Below are 19,501 nucleotides of genomic sequence, written 5' to 3' on the forward strand. Positions count from 1 at the left end.
AAGTTTTTCGCTGGAAAAAAATTTATGAGGGCTGAAAGTCCAATTTTTCGCGCAGTCACGTGAAGCCCAGCAGCAGATGCTGGCTGTGCACAAAATATAATATTTCTCTGATTTACCACCCTGTGTCGCCATGGATCGCCTAAAGTGAGTATCGGGACCTTTAGTTTGCGCTAACAACAGAACCGACGAGACCAATCCGCGCGGAATTCCGCAGGCCAAGTTCATCGAGAAGATCGAGGACTTCATCGACCCGAAAACGTGCACCGACGACGACGTCTCGGTGTTTTTAAAAGAACTACAGGTCAGACTCCAGCAGTACCAATTTATGGAAGAAAACAAGCGCAGCACGCTCAGCAACCTCAACACGAAAATTCCAGACATAAAGAAAACGCTCGACATGTGCAGGTTTCTCAAAAGCCGCAAAGAGCACGACGAAGAAACCGTTGACGTGAACTACGAGCTCAACGATACCGTCTACTCCACGGCGGAAATCAACGTGAAGGAGCTGGATTCTGTTTCGCTGTGGCTCGGAGCAGATATCATGATGGAGTATCCCATTGACGAGGCTATTGAGATGCTGGAAAAACGGCTTCAGGCCGCGCTCGATAACAAGGCCGTCACCATGGAAGACCTGGAGTATCTGCGCTCAAACATCACCACAATGGAGGTCAACACGGCGCGGGTGTACAACTGGGACGTGCAGCGGCGCAAGGCCCTCAAGGCGGCCGAGACTACCTCCTGAACGTGTCGAGGATCTGTGCGCCGAGCGTTCGCACCGGCGTGTCTTCTCTGTCGTCCGACGGCTCGGGCGAGTCGTCGTCTTCTGCCCTGTCGGTGTTGTTGACCATGTCGCGAATGCGGCTATCGAGCGGGCGCTGCTGTGGTTTGGCGGCGAGTTTGGCGTATACGAGCTCCACGACTCTCAATCTGGAATTGAGGCCTGGCAGCAGCCCGTTGAAGAACAGCGACCCGATAAAGTACCCGACAAAGCTGGGGATCACCGAGTTGATGAGGCCCTCGCTCACAAGCAGCTGCAGAGCCACCAGCGACGTGAGAAAGTCGTTTGTGAACACCAGCTTGAAGTCCTCGTTTGACTCGCGCAGTTTGATCAGGCCCCCGAAATTCAGCTCGAACTTGTATAGCACAGGCGTAAACTTCCAATGGGCGTATAGCAGTCCGAACAGGACGCCCAACGGGCCGGCAGGAACGAACAAGTTGATGCCGAGAAACGTGTAGAGTGTCCATGTGAGGACTGCGACGGCCGCAACGTTGTAGAGGTAGAGAAATAGGATGGTTCTGAGGAACTTCAGACTTCCAAAAACGCGCTCCAGGTTCTTCAGACTGAGCACCATCAGCGTGACGCACAGGATGACCTGCGACTCGTTCTGGAACTGCATCTGGAACAGGGCAAAACGCCAGTATTGGTGCCATTTGCTGATGAACGGGTCGTAGCTCAGCACAAACAGGGGTTTCCACTCAAAGATGGACACGGCGAGCGGAATGGCGATGAACAGCGACGTCAACGCCGAGCTGATCGGCAGATGGACAAACCCTGTGGGGAGCGAAGAGGACATTAAAATAAATAGAGTTAATTAATATTTCGAAGGACTACCGACGCGTCGTAGAAATAAATAGCCTAAGAAATAATTTATCTCTTTCTTGTTCCTACCATGCAGCCGTGGTACAATAAACTGGGCCGCCAGGGACGCCAATTGGCCGAGCAATGGCGGACAGCGGGAGAGCCGTGGGGTGTCGCCACTCCGACCCCTCTGGACTACTTGTTTGACGAGCTAATCACTCCCAAATCGTCCACTACCCCAGACAGGATCCTATCGTACCTGGCATACTACTATCCAAAACTAAAGAACGAAAACAACGTTGAGCTTTTGACGCTGTGTTTTCTGCGCTGTCCGCTTTTCTTCAACGACGCCCAGCTGGTGTCGTTCAACGACAACTATCGCGTTATCGAATGCTTCAAGTACATCATGGACAAGAAGTTCCAGATCAGCCAGCCGACGCTGCCCTTCCACAGGTTCTACAATGCGCTGTTTGGAGCCGTGGCAAAGGTTGCCGCAGACCCCGCGAGCGCGTGGAAAGTGGTTCCCGTGGTAGTGGGGTGTCTGCTCTCTGCTGACTCAAGAGACGACTACGACAGGTATCCCGAGCACTTTCAGCTGATTGCGAAAATCGACGCCAAGTTTGTGGGCATTGCGGCAAACACACTGGAACGGAGCATGGACGGGCCGCTTTCCAAAGATCTGCTGTGTCTCAATGTGGTTGCCTTGTCCTGTGTCCAGGACAAGCTTGTCGACCCGCAGCTTTTGCGAATTCTGCGAGTCAGGTCGGACATTCTGAAAATCCTCACAGAACTCACGTTCAACTCGCCGTACGGTCTTGACAATGGCCGGGTTATATTTAATGGCGAACCAAACACACCCATCGTTGTCAGACATTTGAATCGGATCTCGTTTCTGTTCGCCAAGCTCACGTCGATCCATCCAAAAGTCGCTTTGTTGGTGGACGATCTGGATCTGATTCTGAACAGGATCCAGACGTTCAGCGAGAACGTGTTGAGCGTCCGAAATCCAACAGAACCGCAATGGAGCACACTAAGAGTGGTCTTGTTTGCCCAATTGATGATGTTTGAAGGAATTATGGCCCGTTTCTTCCAAATCAACGACCATTCTCTCAACACAGCCGTCCTACCCACCCTGAGCCGGAAAATCCTCTCAACACTGCTCAACTTCAATTTTGTCGTCGACAGGATCGGCACCGGCGGCTTCGAGAGCTACAATTTCGTCTACGCGTCGTGTCTCAGCGCGCTCACGAGCTACGACATCTCCACGGCAGAAACGCTCATCAAGTGCTGGACCAGCAGCATAGCATTCAACGAGATCGATAACTCTGCCGCAGAGCGCGGGAAACTGCTGTTTGATCTCCAGTTTATTGAAAACGTCGTCAATTTGGTCTCCGACAACCTGAAATTCGACTTCATCATTCCCATAGTGCAAGATCTCATCGGCAGGTCGCGCGACCAGGCCGTTTTGGAGACCGCGCACTCAGTTATGGTCAAATACTACACCAGCGTCGACACCTACAACGAGGCCCAATTGGTGGACTACACGAACAACGTCAAACATGTCGGGGCGCAACTGATCGACTACCTCACGCTGGCCCTGGATCAGTTCCCGGCCCGGTTGTCTCTGAGCCAAGTCGGCGTTATTGTCGAAACACTCGCCAAAATCACGTTCCCAGACACTGCCGTGCACGAGTGCGATCCGGACCTGTACCGAGAGCTCCTTTTGCTCGTTTATAACAGATGTCTCGTTGCCACGAGCGAAAAGCTCCCAGACGCTCAAGATCCACCAAGAACACGCCACGGAGCGTTCACGTCTCTTCTGATTAAAATTCTTCCCCTGGTACCGTTCGAAGAATACCAATCGTGGCTGGAAAGAACTCTCAGTCTTGCGTTCCGCACCGTCGGCGACGAGCGCACGTACCTCCTGGACTCGCTATGGGACAGCATTCTGGGCGCAAACAGACACTATCCGCAGAAAGGGTACGTTGGCATCCAATGGTGGTACGAACATGTCAACCAGAATCAGGAAAAAGCAAAATTATAGTATTTAATTTATTCGGTCGGTTCCTGCTGGTCGAAGAAATCCAGCACAGCGCAGTTCGGATGTAGAATGTAGACCATGTTGGCTTTTCTTTCGGCCTCTTTCTTGCGCTGCCACTCCTCCAGCCCAATAGTGCGTCTTTCGATCTCGGCCCTGGACATGCCCTCGCGGACAACATACTCCTCTGGGATCTCCAGGTCGCCCTGGTCCGGATTCACGCTCATCAAAATTTTGTCCTTGACAAGCCGCTTGAGCACCTTCAGAGCCGTCTTGCGTTCCTGCCAGTACTGGTCCTCGCTCTCTATCTCGTCTTCGATCTGGTGCAAGTACCATTCCACCAAAAACTCGGCAGTGTACCCCTGGCCGGGCTGGGAATCGTCCTGCGACTCTTGGCTCGTCTCCTTCTCGCCAATCTTCCGCACAAACAGGTTCATCATCTTGACGTATTTGTCGTACGGAATGGCCACCTTGTGTTTTTCGCGCGACTCAGCCGACTCGCGCTCCTGTGTGTCCTGCGACGTTTGTTCTGGTTGCACGGGAGCCTCGTCTCCCTCGTCGATCTCGACATCGTCCTTTTCCACGCGGATAATGGACTGTCTTAGCAGATCGTAGGCCTCGGCCACGAACCGCGGCGTGATCTCCTCGGTACAGTTGGCTCTGGCAATGGCCTCAGACAGCCGGATCATACTTTCCAGCTGTCTCACGGTGATTCTGTAGCTGCTGCGGCCAAGTCCTTGAGAATCGTCGCTGCGCAACTCCTTGTATCTCTCCACAAGATAGTCTCTGGCCTCCTTGGTCATCCTGGGCTTGAACGTGCGCGCATACTTGATGTATCTGAGCAGCTGCTCTTTGGAGAACGGCGGATCAATGGCGTCGTCTCTGAGCATGTGGAGGTTCACGATGTGGTCGGCCAGCTGCGTGTCGACTTTCTCGTTGCACTCGTCCAGAACGACGAAAAAGAGATCGAACCTCGACATGATCGGGGCAGTCATGGCCAGATTGCTTTTCAGACCAACCTTGGGGTTGTATCTGCCCCCAATAGGATTGGCAGCCGCAAGAATGGAGGTCCGGGCGTTCAAGGTAGCCTGGATACCGGCCTTGGTGATGGAAATGGTCTGCTGCTCCATCGCCTCGTGGATGGCCACCTGGTCCACCAGATCCATCTTGTCGAACTCGTCGATACAGCAAATACCGTTATCGGCCAGCATCAACGCGCCCGCCTCAATGGTCAGCTCTCCGCTTTCCTCGTCTCTAATAACTGCGGCAGTCAGACCAGCGGCAGAAGAGGCCTTGCCGGACGTGTAGACGGCTCTGGGAGCAAAACTGTTGACGTATTTCAGAAACTGAGACTTGGACGTAGACGGGTCGCCAACAATGCAAACGTTGATGTCTCCTCTCAAATTGATACCGTCCACAGTTTTCTTGTGCACACCGCCAAGAAGCTGCAAAAGAACGCCCTTCTTCACCACCTCGTGGCCATAAACCGCAGGCGCAATCGACGACACAAGCTTGGCGTAGATATGGTCGTCCGAAACCATGTCCTTGAGCTCGTTGACCTCCTGTTCTGTCAGCGTGTTCAGAAACATCTCCTGCTGCTTGTCTGTGTCGTCGGCGGTTTCCAGGTCGTCGGCGTCGCCGTTGGCGTCCTTGGCCACGAGGGAGCACACGTGAGACGCGAAAAACGCGATTTTGTACGTCAGATCTCTGGCTCCGAGGGCCTTCAGACCCGTGATGCCAGAATTGAGCGCCTCTGTGGCGGACCCCATGCCACGTGACCGCACAGACATGGGCTTCACGCCAGGAAGACCCAGCTGCGTCACGTCCGGAACCACAACCTCTGTTCCGGTGAATCTGCACTTATCGCCCGGCTTGGCTCTTTCGACGAGTTCTCCGCGCAGAATCACGTCCAGCGTTCTTGGCATCGACCCCGTCGGGATCTCGTTGGAGTTCTCCTGGATGCGGACTTTTTGCCAGTCCAAAAACGTCGATTTGGCGATGTTGAGCGTCCAGGACGCGTGGTTTTCGCACGTCGGGTTCGAGCAACTGCTTGGCTCGGTGTATTTAAACGCCTGCTCGACGTTTTCAATCAGCGTTTTGCACACGTCGCACGTGAACGAGGCCTTGTACAGTTCAGGCCTCACCTCGCTGGTCCGCGTGACGGTGCCGGAAATGGACATCAGCATGCCGATGTTCTCTGCTCTGAGCTCGCGGATCCTGTTGATCGTGGGCAGGTTGTAGAACGAGATCTGGAAAATCCGCTCCGTGACGCCTGTTTCCTCGTCGTCGGCGAGTTTGGTCGACCGTCTGAGAAGCGCAGGCTGGAACCGTTTGATCACTGTGCGCAGACCGTTGATCAGGTACGGAATGAACCGGTAGTATTGCTCGGTGATGGCGCTCGCCAGAATCCCGTTCTCAACAGTCAGCAGGTGCTGGTAGTCGATGTATATTGTGCACAGATCGTAGTGGGCCATGGCGGCGATTTGGGCAATGTACACTTTGCCGTGGAACTCTGGCTCGTCGGCATTCTGCTCGTCGGTGAAGTCGACCAGGAACTGTTCGAACGCCTCCTTCACTTTTTCCGCTGTCAGGTCGGTGACTTTTGGGATCGAGCTCAAATCTCTTCTTCTTCTAAGAAAACTGGCTGTGGGCTCGTCGGTTTCCATTTCTTCCTCAGCGGCCTGTCTTCTCGAATCGCTGGGCAGATGAGGCTGCGACTCGCTGAGGGGGTTGGTGCTCTGAGTCCGGAACGCCTGAGACGACGGCAGCGGCGACGACGCGATAGTTGTCATTGGGATCGGAAAAGAATTAAAGGTAAAGTTTGAAACGTTCGCGTTCGCGTAATTACGTTTCTGTTTTGGGAAAAAGGGTGCATACGGTGGGAGGTGTGAAGAGGAGGTTTGCGAAGCCGGACGGGAAGATGGCGAAACGAGTGTACACGATGGGGGAAGACTGGACAGATAACGACTGTGGGAGAGCAAAAGGGTGAAGGTTAACGTGGTAGTTTTAAGGATGCATGGATATTTATTTCATTAATATATTGAAAAAATAATCTTTTTATTAAAGAAATAAAAAAAAAAAAAATTATCAAATTAAATCAATATGGCCAGAAAAAAGTCTGCTGCCAAAAGAGCCAGAGAGGCTGATCCACAGCAACCAGGGTCTGAGCCCGTTGCAAAGGACAAAGACGTGGCTGTCGAACAATCGAAAAGCGAACCAGTCGAGAGCGAGATCGCAGACGACGATGTGGAAAACGAGGACGAGAGCTCTGAGGAAGAAGACCAGTACGGCGATCTTTTGACCGAGGACGTTGAAGAAGGGTTCCAGAAAGTGCTTCAGGCAATCAAGACCGGAGACAAGGCTCTGTTCGATAAGAATGTGAAGTTTTTCAAAGATCCAGAGGAGGCAGAGGTTCCCATCACCAAGAAAGAGAAGCCTATGTATTTGAAGGATTACCACAGGAAAGTCCTTTTGGACGGCCATGCCTTTGAAGACGACGACGGCGAAGAGCGTGAGTGGAAGGAGGGCGAGAAGCCGTACGCCCTTCAACAGCAGGAAGACAAGAGCAAGCTGCTTTCTGAGATCCAGTCTGCGTTCAGTGACGAGGAGGGCGACGACTTTTTGCAGAAGAAAGAGGTGCAGCGCGAGATCAAGCCTGCGAAGTCGCTTCCAGACCCACAGCAGGACGGAGAGAAATTTCTGGAGGCATTTCTGGAGAAAGAAGCGTGGATTCCGGAGCAGGAGGAGTCGAGACCAGAGATGGAAGAGGATGACGAGGAGTTTGACGAGGCGGCCGAGAAGTTTGAAAACGCGTACAATTTCCGTTTCGAAGACCCCAATGCTGCCGAGATCATCTCGTATGCCAGATCGCAGGCCACTATGAGAAGAGAAAAAATGAACAGCAGAAAGAAGCAGAGGCTAAAGAAGAAGGAGGAGCAGCTAAGAGAGGAGGAAGAGAAGCAGGAGCTTTTGCGCAAGAAAAAACAGAAGAAAGCCACTCAAGTTCTGGACCGTTTGAGGGAGATAAAAGAGGCGGTTGGCGATAAGGTTTCCGAGGACACGATAGCACGTGTGTTTGGCGACAGTTTGTTAAATGACGACTTTGACGATGCGGAGTGGGACAGCAAAATGGCGGAGATTTTCAACGAGGCTTTCTACGAGGAAGACGGCAAGCCGGAGAAGCCCGAAGTGGAGTTGAGCGAAGAGGAAAAGGTGGAGGAGGAGGAAGAAGAAGTGGAGGAAGAGCCAAAGGAAAACAAGTCCAAAAAGTCGAAGAAGAAGGAAGAGAAAATCGGCAAGAAGAAGGAAAAGCAGAAGCTGAAGGAGGTGGCCGAGAAGTTAGTCAGCGCCAACACCCCCAAGCTTCTTGAGGAAGTTGAAGAAGAACGTGGCAGAGGCAAGGATAAAGAGGAAATCAAATTCAGGTACCGTGAGGTTTCTCCGGAATCGTTCGGCCTCACTACCAGAGAAATCCTCGTTGCAGATGATAAGGATCTGAACGAGCTTATAGGACTCAAGAAGTTTGCTCCGTACAGACCGAAGGAGCTGAGGCTGAAGGACAAGCGGAAATACGCAAAGAAGAAGAGGCTTCGTGAATGGCGGATGAAAGTCTTCAAGAGCGCTGACGGACTGGCCGACGACGAGCCTGCTACCAAAAAAACGAAAACTGAATAGATTGGAGACTAATCTGATAATGGAATATTAATGGGTGGTGGTCAGAGATAATTTGATGCTTTAGCCTTACCTGCATACCTAGCGCGCAGTAGTGCTGTACGTCATATTTGGCGCCCGGATATATTATGAATTGCGAGCAGCGATAATAATTTACTCTCGTTTTATACCGCCCTTCTTCTGGGATGTCATATACTCCACTAGATCAAGCTGGGGGGTCGCAGCCAGCGTTCTACAGATAAAAACTCAGTTTATCAGAGACTCTACAATTCTAGCGAAGCTCGCTTAGCCTCAAAAGCTCAAGGTCCTGATTCCTCAGCAATGCTCATACCAGACCAGAAAATGCGAACCACATAGGTGCTGTTTCATATTTTCACCGCTGCCGCTTGGTCGACTGAACATATTGGACAAACACTCGGCGCTTGGAGCTTGGGCTCCGACACGGTTTCTACACTGCATCCGCGCAGAGAACCCAGTTTTTATCGCTTTGCTTCAGAAATAACAGTATTTTGCAGCAAAGCGATTTATATCCTCCCGGTGAGACCAATGGCGCCGGTTCTCCTAATGGGAGGATACGTTGACGCAGCCCATGCTGCGGAGGGGAGATATAGAACTTTCAAAGGTTTGAATACTTTATTTTAACGTACCTTCCCCTACATGGATAGGGAGAGCGCATCCCCCCTATAGAAGGGGAAATGTATACCCCCCTTCAAATAGGGAGAAATATAATATGCGTTCCCCCTACAGAAGGGGAGAGAGAAATGTATCTCCCTTTCAAATAGAGGGAAGGCAATCTATATGCCCTCCCTGTTTGGGGTGGGTAGCCTCTCTCCGTCCCCTATGGTCAGGAAAGGAGAGCCGCATCCACCCCTGGTTTCGAGAGTATACTTCCCGTCTTTCTAGTACAGGGCGGTAGTGGAGCCCCAGTACCGGACGACCTATGGCAGCATACTTTCCCGGGCCTACCCCGTCATTAAAAGTTTGTGGTATAACTGGAATATAACAGGAATCCTTGAAAACTGGAAACGTGCTCTCTAAAATTGAAAATTCGTGATTTGGTAGCAGAATGATACTATGATAGCTAAATGTAGCAATGTGGTGGAAATGTAATACCTCAATGAGAGCATGATCTAGTAGAGTAGTTGGCTGAGCAATGAACAGTGAATAGCACTGTATTATGAGTACGGCAACGCTCACGCCGAAGGGGGCTCCTCCAGCAGAACGCACCGAGGTTGTACTGCCTCTTCCTATAAGTTAGCTGCCGACATTGTCAGCCAATTGCAAAGCAATTCTTCAGGGGAATTCGATATCTGCTGACCTCGATTCAAGCTTCAAGGCCGTACTTCGTGCCATGCCATGCAAAGCGTCGCTCGGTAATTAAACCCGCGCCAGCATCTGCACAACGTCGACAGGTTCCTGGTCCTTTCAGTACCCCTGGATGAGGTTGTAAAACCTATCCCGTTTCTTGCAAGCCACGATGGATGCCCCACAGTCCAAAATCCACGTGAAGACACTGCAGATATTAGACCGCTGTCCATCCGTCTTGCAAAATCCGGTTAATCAGCGCATTGGGCCAAACGTGTCTTCTTTTGGACTCCAATGCGAGGAAAACGGAGTCCTCCCAAACAAGTGGCTTGAGAGTATCGTCCGTGATGAACAGAGAGCTACCTGAAGGGGGCACACCCGGTGTACCAATAATGAGCAATCTTCTGTCCATGAAGTTATATTTTGGGGGGTCGGCGATTTATATACAATTTACGTGGGCGCCTAATCCTTGAATAAACGCCCATCTAAGTAGGATCTCACCGCTGCTTGCACAGCCGTATGAAACATTAGTCCATTAATTTTCGTTGCCTATACTAAATCTATTTGCGCATGCAAATTGTGACACATGTAGTGGCATTCTAGCTCTGTCTTGATGGCGCGTTCGTAGCGTTGCTCGACCTCGATACACGACTTGGCAAACCGTAGCTCGTTCTTGGCAATTAGAACGCGGAGCAAAAGGTCTTTGGTCTGGAACATCTTGCGCACTTCTGGAGAAAAGTCAGACTCTGTCGCGTCACGGACGTACTTTTTAACAATGTGCTTGTTGACCACCGTCCATGTGCTGTTGTACTCACGTTTGAGCTCAGGCACAGACAGCTGGAACAGCTTGAAAATCTTCATGAAATCTTGGTATATGTTGTTGATCTGAGCGTCCAATATCTTCCCCGGAGCATGGAACATGTCTTTGAATTTCAAACACCACTCCATTACCCTCGTGAATTCGAGATCGTCTGTCCTGCGAAAGCGTGACGAGGCAAGGATGCCGTTGATGCCGGACGTGCGCTTGTTCAGACGCGATTCCACTTTGTAGAACAGGAACGAAATACGCGGCAGCACCAGGTTCTCGGCTTCGTCAAGAATCTTGGTCCAAAGTTGAGCAATAACCGCGTCAAAACACTCGGTCTCCATATTGTCGTAAAGCTCTTGTATCATGTGCATCTGCATCTGGTCAATATATTTGTCAATTTCGGGATCGTTTAATGCCTTGTGATTTAACACGAAAGCTGTGGCAGGCGTCCGTCGCAGACTGTCCTCCAAATACGATCGCGTGAAAATGTCCTTTGTCTCCTCTGAGAAGCGGTCGACAAACAGCTTTATCGACCTGTCTCTTCCCTTTTTGATTTCCGATTTTGCCTGGTCAACGTAGAAAAGCGGGTCGTTTTTCTCCACAATGATCTGGATGCAAACATTCAGTCTTCCTGAATTTGGGCTCAAACTAAACTTCTCCTCCATAGGAATGCCGTAGCTGTCTTTGAAACGTAACTTGTATGTAAGCGACTTGTAGAGAATGCCGCTTTTCTCAATCAGGTCAAATCGCAGGTACCCTGACTCTTTATCAGTGGAAGCCTGAAACTTCTCGTTCCACTCTGGATTGTAGTCCTTGGGAATGCACCGAGTGCGGCCACTGATAACTCCGGAAATCAGCACGTACAAGCTGAGAGGTTCCCCGCGGTTGTCCTCCACGTTTTCGGCGCCCCTGATGTCCACAGAGACGACTTTTTTTGTGTGCTTTGCGGTGGGTACAGGTTTCAAGTTGAGGATTTTAGAGTACCTCGTCAGGTCCTCGGTCTTAAACTGATCCATGTATTCAAGAATCTTGAAAATATTGTTCAGACAGGTGCAAGACTCTCCTTTGAAGTTCAGCAACTGGCCTGAGTTGAGGTCTTTCTCAATTCGTATGAACATGGCATTTGAGTAGTTGATCAGCGTGTCGGAAATACTGCGATAGAGCTCCGCAAACATCTGGGCTGACTCGTGCTCGCTCTCCCATTCAAACGATTGCAGAATGCGAATATAGGCATTGCAAATCTCCAGCACGTTCTGCACACTCGAACTGTACGAGCAGCCATCGAGTCTCTCCATGTCGTCGCTCTCAATCGCCCTGTCTGTCTGCTCGCGGATTTCCGAGCCCCAGCTCTTCACAAGGTCCAGCACGTTGGGAAACAGGATGGACTGGAAACTCACGTTCATGTTGGTCCTTTTACGCAGTTTGGAGAGCAGCTCAAGAAGCGTCGTCAGATTGGAGTTGGCCTGATTTGCGGCGGCGTCTTTGCTGGCCGTCTTGAGACCCATAATGAAGGCCTTCAGGTAGTCCTCGATTGGCCTGGTCAGATATTCGATAGCAATCTTCATAAACTCGATTTTCTCGTCTAGATCGGCATTTGTCAGTGTCCATTCCTCAATCTCGTCGAAGTCGCGGTTGACGTAAGCCAGGAGGTTGGCAATGAACTCGATCTTCGACTTGTTCAGTGAAAGTTTGAGCTCTTTAAAGTGCCGGTTCAGTCGCGTGGACAGCGCCGTCCGCAGCCCAGAAAGAACCAGCGACTCTATCTCGTCCACCAGAATATACTGCGACAGATCCAATGCTCGCGTGAAGCTTCTTTTGTCCGCAAAGAAATTGAGAAGACACTCGCTCAAATACGACTTGTACTCGAAAAACACCTGTCTGTTCATCCGCAGCAGCTGCTCGTGTTTCTGCGAAGGCCAGTCGTCCACGTCCAATCGCACGATCATGGACAACTTAGCCAGTCCGTAGCACTTCGTCGCATATTCCAGGTCCAGCTTGTGTTCCGGAATGTCCTCCACCATGCGTATATACATATCAAACGGGTCGACCTGCCAGACCTCGAGACAGCGCACAAATTGGTCGAAAAAAACAGGCGAGGAGTGGTACACAAGGTCTCTCAGGTACATGAGCACCTGGATGAGATCGCTGGGCACGTACGCGGTAGACGTTGGCTTGGCGTCCTGTGTTTGGAATTTTCTCGTCAATTCGTGGTTGAGATGCACAATTTTGTCGAGCCACTTACGGTACGAGCTCTCCGACTCAAAGTCTTCGGCGGAGTACCGATGCACCAGCGACGCGTCGCTGTTGATGTACTGCACAACGTCGGCCTTGTTGAGCGAGATCCGCAGATCTTTGATTTTGTTTTCTAGTTGTTCGTTGGTCACACGGAACGCTTTCGTAATTGCGTCTCGGGACTTCTGGTTTCTGATGTCGGGGGCCACTATGAATGACTCCGAAAGCACCTTGTTTCTTCGCGTGAGCAGCTTCGATCGCTGTGCGTCGCTCGCTTTGCACAGAAGCAGCATATCGATCATCTGTACTCGGCTGATATAGTACACCTCCGGGTCTTTGGTTAATGTGTCTGCTATGAGCTGGTCGAAATTGTCGAGAATGGAGTTCACATCCCAGTGTTTGAGTTCCTTGGCGTACTTGTTGTAGAATCCGTGCAGCAGTTTGCGCGTGTAAGGGTTCAGGTCTATCTCTTTGTATGTTTGCAGTGTCTTGAGTTCGTCAACAAACTGCCGATTTAGCACCTCGTCTCGGTTTCCAAAGTTCAGATGGAGTTTTTTCGTGGATATTCTTGGCTGCTTGGGAATCGACTCGATTTCGGCCACTTTGCGCGTGCGGAATTCGTCGTCGTACAGAAGCTGTACCCGCACAAAATACTCAAACACATACTTATTGAAATACGAATCCTTGGCGGAATCCATCGTGAATGCAGCTGGTTTGCTACTATTACAATGTGGGGGGCGTGATCTGTCGTCTGGCTGAGCTGGGAAATGCGTTTTGCTGCTGGAACATATCCCTTTGCAGCCCTGGTGAACAAAATGTTAAAAAACAAAAAGAAAAAAGTCAATCTGGGGATCTCAGAAAGCTCAAAGTAGGGTAAACGTAAAAAATCTTTCTATTACATTTCCTCTTCTGGTAATAGAAAAGTAGGTCCAGCACAAATAGGAAGTTGTCATTGTTAGACTGCCCTCGTGCTGTCAAAAGCTTTCGCCGGAAACAGTATATGCTTCTCCTGCAGGCTATTCCGCCGTCTGCACAATGTCTTCGCCGTTGAACAGATGCCTGACAAGCACCTTGTTCATCGTGAACATGTTGACCTTATCGCCGAAAATTGGCCGCAGCTTGTCGTCGCACAAGATCTCTCGCCTGTCGTTTGGATTCTGCAGCCCGTTCGCCTTCACGTAGTCCCATATCCTCTTCACCACCTGTGTGCGCGCTATAGGATCCGACGACCCCAGAAAATTGGCAAGAGCCTCGCTCGGCAGCACCCCTTTCGTCAGCGGGTTGGAAGTGCTCGGAGACGTTTGCTGAGGCGTGCGCGACTTGCGCGCTTTTTTCGTCACCTTCTGGACGTCTTTCTTTTTGAGAAGCTGGTTCAGCCGCGCGGCCATCTCCTTGTTCTCCTTCTCAAGCTTTTTGATCTTGCTTTCCGTATCCTGGCTGCCGTTGTCGCCCTGTTCCAGAAAATGCTCGTATCGGGTCCATATTAAATGGTTAATTCGTTTCTTATGCTCAGTGAGGTCAACGTCGAACAACGCTTCCAGCGCCCGTCGTATTCTCTTAACCGACACTTGCAAGAGGTCCGATACTCTCAAAATCGCGTCTATCGTCGGCAAGAAGTCCTCATCAGAATACATCACTAAAATATATTAAATTTTACCCGAAAAAAACAGAAGTCTATTTTTTCTCGCGATTACGCTTCATCTGCAGCTCGTTCTTCTTCACCAGCTTTTTGCGCTCCATTCTGCTCAGTTTACGCGGATCAATGAGCTCGTTCTCGGTGCCCACGTTCTTGTCGTCAAGCTCGACCAGCCAGTCCGACTCGACCTCCTTGTTCTTTCCCTTGTAGCCCCATTTGTTGACCCATTTGCCGGTTTTCTCGTCGTACACAAGCTTTCCGTCCTTGCCCTTCTTCTTGATGCCTTTCTTGGCAGCGAATAGTTCCCATTTGGTTGGCTCTTTGGCTTTAGGTATGCTCTTTTCGCGAGGAAGCTGTGTAGTCGGATCAGGCAGCTGGATCAGCGTCATTGTCGAGTTTTGTCCATTGGAGTTGTCGCTCGTCTTCTTCAATGGAAGCGAAAGCACCTGGTTGATCAGCAGTTGCACGTTGTCTCTCGTCACGTCTCTGAGGTAGTCGTTTTTAGTTTTGTCGTTAGTGATTTTCGAGGCGTCCAAAGGATTAGGGTCGAACAGAGCAAGGTTGCCCAGGTCGTAGTTCACTGGGATAGGTTTCTCGACCGTCACCGGTTTGCTGGATGTTAGTAAGAGGCGGTGGAAGTACTTACACTTGGTGTTCGCTAGTCATGATTAAATTAAATTTTTTCTTTCTGAATAAATATTTTTTTTAATTTTTTTTTTTTTTCAGATTTTATGTAAGCGATCTAACATAGTAGCCATTGCTCAGTTGCAACGTCTCCTGCTTGAAGCCCTTGACTCCCAAAAACGGGTACATGCTGTCGTCAGAGGGATTATTGAGAACGTACCATTGCACAAGGTCTCCAGTTCGGTAAAAAGTGGCGACTTCGACAGGCACTTCGAGCAGCAGATTTGGTAAAAGACCGGAGCTTGAGTCGTAGTCGGGATCGATCTTGAACCTGGCTAGAGGCTTTTCCGTCACACTTACGCTGGAAATCACTCCTATGTTGAACATCAAGCCCTTACGGAGACATGCCAGCGTGTTCGTAAGGGTCGAGTCGCAAAAAGTATCGGAAAGCTCAAAATAGCGTGCCATTTCATTAAATGAGTCTGGGATCTGCCTCAGTATTTTATGGCGATGAAGTAGCCGCGAAAGCTCGGAGTTGGAGTCCACGCTTTGCTGTACGACGAAATTGTTGATCAGTTTGAACGTGGAAATGAAGAAGTTGGCTAACGTCACAAAGTCTGACTCTATGCTTTTCAGACTGGGGATTCTGGAGTTTATATCATGCAGTAGCGACCAGATGCTATACGACGCTGTGTCCAAAGTTCTGCAAATGCTGAGAATGGAGAGAAGAACAAACGTGACGTCAGTGCCCAACGAAAGTGACGATTCCAGGGCCGTAAGCAGGCCCAGCCACTTGCGGCCAGCCATACTGTACAGTTTGTATTTCCAGAAGATGTGGTCGGTCAACCGAAAGCCGTCTATGTACTCCACAAGGCCCCAGCGCTCGATTTGGGCTAGACAATGCTCGAAAGACGGCGTTTTGGCCAGCGAACGGAATACGCGGTCGTCGAACATGGCTTCTGGGGAGTTTTCGTATTTTTTCATCAGGACGAGAAGCGGCACCAGGGGGTCAGACAGGGACATTTCTGCGAGAGTTTTCTCGTTTACAAGGACAAAGCTCTCCCAAGGAAAGGCACGGACGTACTTTTGCGGGATTGGCGAGGGCAGCGTGTGGTCAAAATTTGACGGTGAGTGAACGAGCCGATTTTCAATGCCAGATTGAATCGTGAGAGAGAAGCCCAGAGATCTGTAGAAGCTGAGATAGCGCAGACTGTTCATCAGCTCTTGGTCGTTCTGCATAACCACCATGTTATTCTGATTCACCAGGCGGAGGCCACTTAGATCATTCTCAGAAAGGACGGACGTAGACCCTGTCATGGTTGCAAATTCCTTGACTTGATTTTTTGACGGTAGCAGAACAAGAATGTTGCCCTGGCGGTTCTTTATCAGTTTCTCAACCTCTGAAAACAGGTCCAGGGGCCTGGAAGTCGCAAAAAAGACCTCGAAATCAGGGTTTTGCAAATTAATGCTGAATCCAGTGCAGTCCAAACGAGAGCCATAGTTGTTGACAACGATGAGCTTTTTCGCCGTCTGCAGCTGCTGGAGAGCCAATTGCGTGACTGTGTCGTCGATCGACGTAGCCAGTACGACCCAGTCGCACTTCACGTCTGTCCACAATAGATCGTTGATAGCCAACACTGAGAGAGAAGATAAGCTGTTTTTCAGCAGATCAGCGGCGAACGGCGAGCTTTCCACTGCGGTGACGGCAAAATCGCCGTACTCCAGAAGGAATCGCGCAATGGAGTACGCGCCTACCAGGTTCTCAAAGATCACGGTGCGATGCGTGTCCAGCGCATGGAAGATGGCTGTTTTGTTGGCCTCAAGAAGACGATACTCGTCACTGGCCATCGAAGGAAGAGAGTTCAAGACCACAATTTCTCAGTAGCAAGAGGCGTTGTCGCACGAGATTGGCCTAATATCAAATTCTCAAAAACACTCATTACATCTCCGTTGCCGGTGATTGGCGTACGAAAATAAAAAAAAATAAAATAATTTTTTCAAATTTTTCCAAATATTTAGTCATCCAGCATGTCGAGACACTTTTCCACCAGTCTCGCACGGTGCCGCGGCCAGAACCTGGCCGAGAAAATCGTCCAGAAGTATGCCGTCGGCCTGGCTCCAGACAAGCTTGTGTACTCGGGTGACTACGTGAGCATCCGGCCTGCGCACGTGATGTCCCACGACAACTCGTGGCCCGTGGCGCTCAAGTTCAAAGGACTGGGCGCCAAGAAGGTCAAGGACAACCGCCAGATTGTCAACACGCTGGACCACGACGTGCAGAACAAGACAGAGAAAAACCTGTCCAAATACCACAACATCGAGCAATTCGCCAAGGAACAGGGCATCGACTTCTATCCTGCTGGACGAGGAATCGGCCACCAGATCATGATCGAGGAGGGCTACGCGTTCCCGTCGAACCTCACGGTGGCGTCTGATTCGCACTCGAACACCTACGGAGGCATAGGGTCGCTCGGAACGCCAATCGTCAGAACCGACGCTGCCTCGATCTGGGCCACCGGCCAGACCTGGTGGCAGATTCCTCCCGTGGCCAAGGTCGAGCTCAAGGGCTCTCTTCCGAAGGGAGTCACCGGAAAGGACGTCATTGTGTCGCTGTGCGGGCTTTTCAACAACGACGAGGTGCTCAACCATGCGATCGAGTTTGTTGGAGACGAGATCCACAAACTGCCGATCGACTACCGTCTGACGATCGCCAACATGACCACCGAGTGGGGGGCGCTGTCGGGGCTGTTTCCGATCGACGAGACGCTCATCAACTTCTACACCAATCGACTGCTGAGACTGGGTCCTAACCACCCGCGGATCAACCACGAGACCGTCGAGAAGCTGCGCCAGAACAAGCTGGCCGCCGACCCGGACGCGTACTATGCCAAGACGCTGACTATCGACCTCTCCACGCTGTCGCCGTACATTTCTGGCCCAAACTCCGTCAAGGTGTCCAACTCGCTCAGCGACCTTTCTGCCAGGAACATGAAGGTCGACAAGGCGTACCTGGTGTCCTGCACCAACTCCCGACTGAGCGATATCAAGGCTGCGGCCGATATCGTGCGCGGCCACAAGGTTGCTCCGGGAGTGAAATTCTACATCGCTGCAGCTTCGTCCGAGGTCCAGGCCGACGCCGAGGCCGCTGGTGCGTGGCAGACGTTGCTGGACGCCGGCTGCATCCCGCTGCCAGCAGGCTGTGGCCCGTGTATCGGTCTGGGCACCGGGTTGCTGGAGGAGGGTGAGGTCGGCATTTCTGCTACCAACAGAAACTTCAAGGGAAGAATGGGGTCCAAAGACGCCCTGGCGTTCCTGGCGTCTCCCGAGGTCGTTGCTGCCTCTGCTGTAGTGGGCAAAATTGCGGCTCCCGAAGAGGTGGACGGAAAACCATGTCCGCCGACCAGGGAGGTGAAGAAAACCATTGTGGTCAACGAGAAGCCTCCAGCGACGGACGACACCGCCCAATCCTCTGGATCTGTCCTGCCAGGCTTCCCGGAAGAGATCACCGGCGAGCTGGTGCTCTGTGACGCAGACAATATCAACACGGACGGTATCTATCCCGGCAAGTACACCTACCAGGACGACGTTCCAAGAGAGAAGATGGCGGAGGTGTGCATGGAGAACTACGACTCTGAGTTTGGGCAAAAGACCAAGGCCGGCGACATCATCATTTCCGGGTTCAATTTCGGTACCGGCTCGTCCAGAGAACAGGCTGCCACGTGCATTTTGGCCAGAGACATCAAGTTGGTGGTTGCAGGATCGTTTGGTAACATTTTTTCGCGAAACAGCATCAACAACGCGCTTCTGACTCTCGAAATCCCAGACCTCATCAACATGCTTCGCGACAGGTATAGAGACAGCGAGCCTGAGCTGACGAGACGCACCGGGTGGTTCCTCAAATGGAACGTTCCTAAATCGCTGGTCACCGTGACCGACTCTTCGGGCGCCGTGGTGCTCGAGCAGAAGGTGGGCGAGCTGGGAACCAATCTGCAGGAGATCATCATCCAGGGCGGTCTGGAGGGCTGGGTGCGGTCTGAGCTGCAAAAAGAGGCCCAGCAGCAGCAATAAATAGACTAGACTTAATTTATTAGCTATATTCGATAACCTGCCTACAACTTCTGCGTTTCCTTCACGATCTCGTCAAAACTGTCTTTGTACTCCTCGCTCTTTGCGTCTTTCTTTCCGCCTCCCGGGACGATCATCACACAGGAGGTTGGTCTCTTGGTGGCTCCGGCAGACCCAAGGTCCTCTTTCGACGGCACAAAAAGGTATGGAACAGAGTTGTCCTCGCACAGACAAGGAATGTGGGAAATGACGTCGGCAGGTGAAATGTCGCCGGCAATGACGACGAGTCCCTTCTCGCCCTTTCTCAGGGCCTTGACCACCTCCTTCACACCTCTCTTGACATGTTTGGATTTGGATGCTTTTTTCACGGTCTTGAGCACTTTTTTGTTCAGTTTCTTGGACGCGAGCGGTCTCGCAAATGGCAGCAATGCAGGCAGCCGCTTTTCGTAGTTGTCGACCTCTTCGACCTCGTCTGTTTTCTTGGCCATTCTGATTAAAAAAAATTAAATAAATTTTTCAATTTTCCGCACCTCGAAATCTCTG

The 19,501-nt window shown here is 51.2% G+C and overlaps 11 protein-coding genes across 11 annotated transcripts; 5 read left to right on the top strand and 6 right to left on the bottom strand.

Moving 5' to 3' along the window:
• Positions 1-24: 24 nt before the first annotated feature.
• KL928_000159 (uncharacterized protein) lies at positions 25-742 on the top strand (the record flags this gene model as incomplete). The annotated part of the gene is made up of 2 exons (XM_043201971.1): positions 25-37; positions 165-742. The coding sequence occupies 2 exons, from the start codon at positions 25-27 to the stop codon at positions 740-742; spliced, it is 591 nt and encodes a 196-aa protein (XP_043062054.1).
• Positions 743-846: 104 nt separating this feature from the next.
• KL928_000160 (uncharacterized protein) lies at positions 847-1,577 on the top strand (the record flags this gene model as incomplete). Its single annotated transcript, XM_043201983.1, has 2 exons — positions 847-1,230; positions 1,290-1,577. The coding sequence occupies 2 exons, from the start codon at positions 847-849 to the stop codon at positions 1,575-1,577; spliced, it is 672 nt and encodes a 223-aa protein (XP_043062055.1).
• Positions 1,578-1,670: 93 nt separating this feature from the next.
• KL928_000161 (uncharacterized protein) lies at positions 1,671-3,623 on the top strand (the record flags this gene model as incomplete). The annotated part of the gene is made up of 1 exon (XM_043201994.1): positions 1,671-3,623. The coding sequence occupies one exon, from the start codon at positions 1,671-1,673 to the stop codon at positions 3,621-3,623; it is 1,953 nt and encodes a 650-aa protein (XP_043062056.1).
• An 8-nt stretch (positions 3,624-3,631) lies between these two features.
• KL928_000162 (uncharacterized protein) lies at positions 3,632-6,409 on the bottom strand (the record flags this gene model as incomplete). Its single annotated transcript, XM_043202005.1, has 1 exon — positions 3,632-6,409. One exon carries the CDS (start codon positions 6,407-6,409, stop codon positions 3,632-3,634), a length of 2,778 nt encoding a protein of 925 aa, XP_043062057.1.
• A 310-nt stretch (positions 6,410-6,719) lies between these two features.
• On the top strand, positions 6,720-8,291 carry KL928_000163 (uncharacterized protein; the record flags this gene model as incomplete). The annotated part of the gene is made up of 1 exon (XM_043202016.1): positions 6,720-8,291. One exon carries the CDS (start codon positions 6,720-6,722, stop codon positions 8,289-8,291), a length of 1,572 nt encoding a protein of 523 aa, XP_043062058.1.
• Positions 8,292-10,142: 1,851 nt separating this feature from the next.
• On the bottom strand, positions 10,143-13,331 carry KL928_000164 (uncharacterized protein; the record flags this gene model as incomplete). The annotated part of the gene is made up of 1 exon (XM_043202027.1): positions 10,143-13,331. The coding sequence occupies one exon, from the start codon at positions 13,329-13,331 to the stop codon at positions 10,143-10,145; it is 3,189 nt and encodes a 1,062-aa protein (XP_043062059.1).
• A 318-nt stretch (positions 13,332-13,649) lies between these two features.
• Positions 13,650-14,267, bottom strand: KL928_000165 (uncharacterized protein; the record flags this gene model as incomplete). Its single annotated transcript, XM_043202038.1, has 1 exon — positions 13,650-14,267. The coding sequence occupies one exon, from the start codon at positions 14,265-14,267 to the stop codon at positions 13,650-13,652; it is 618 nt and encodes a 205-aa protein (XP_043062060.1).
• Positions 14,268-14,307: 40 nt separating this feature from the next.
• KL928_000166 (uncharacterized protein) lies at positions 14,308-14,658 on the bottom strand (the record flags this gene model as incomplete). Its single annotated transcript, XM_043202049.1, has 1 exon — positions 14,308-14,658. The coding sequence occupies one exon, from the start codon at positions 14,656-14,658 to the stop codon at positions 14,308-14,310; it is 351 nt and encodes a 116-aa protein (XP_043062061.1).
• Positions 14,659-14,998: 340 nt separating this feature from the next.
• On the bottom strand, positions 14,999-16,741 carry KL928_000167 (uncharacterized protein; the record flags this gene model as incomplete). Its single annotated transcript, XM_043202060.1, has 1 exon — positions 14,999-16,741. The coding sequence occupies one exon, from the start codon at positions 16,739-16,741 to the stop codon at positions 14,999-15,001; it is 1,743 nt and encodes a 580-aa protein (XP_043062062.1).
• Positions 16,742-16,921: 180 nt separating this feature from the next.
• On the top strand, positions 16,922-18,961 carry KL928_000168 (uncharacterized protein; the record flags this gene model as incomplete). Its single annotated transcript, XM_043202071.1, has 1 exon — positions 16,922-18,961. One exon carries the CDS (start codon positions 16,922-16,924, stop codon positions 18,959-18,961), a length of 2,040 nt encoding a protein of 679 aa, XP_043062063.1.
• Positions 18,962-19,002: 41 nt separating this feature from the next.
• KL928_000169 (uncharacterized protein) lies at positions 19,003-19,446 on the bottom strand (the record flags this gene model as incomplete). The annotated part of the gene is made up of 1 exon (XM_043202082.1): positions 19,003-19,446. One exon carries the CDS (start codon positions 19,444-19,446, stop codon positions 19,003-19,005), a length of 444 nt encoding a protein of 147 aa, XP_043062064.1.
• Positions 19,447-19,501: the final 55 nt, after the last annotated feature.

This window comes from Ogataea angusta (assembly GCF_019207475.1).
Source record: "Ogataea angusta isolate 61-244 chromosome Unknown 61-244_NODE_1_length_1302399_cov_90.877568, whole genome shotgun sequence".
Classification (NCBI taxonomy): Eukaryota; Fungi; Ascomycota; class Pichiomycetes; order Pichiales; family Pichiaceae; genus Ogataea; species Ogataea angusta.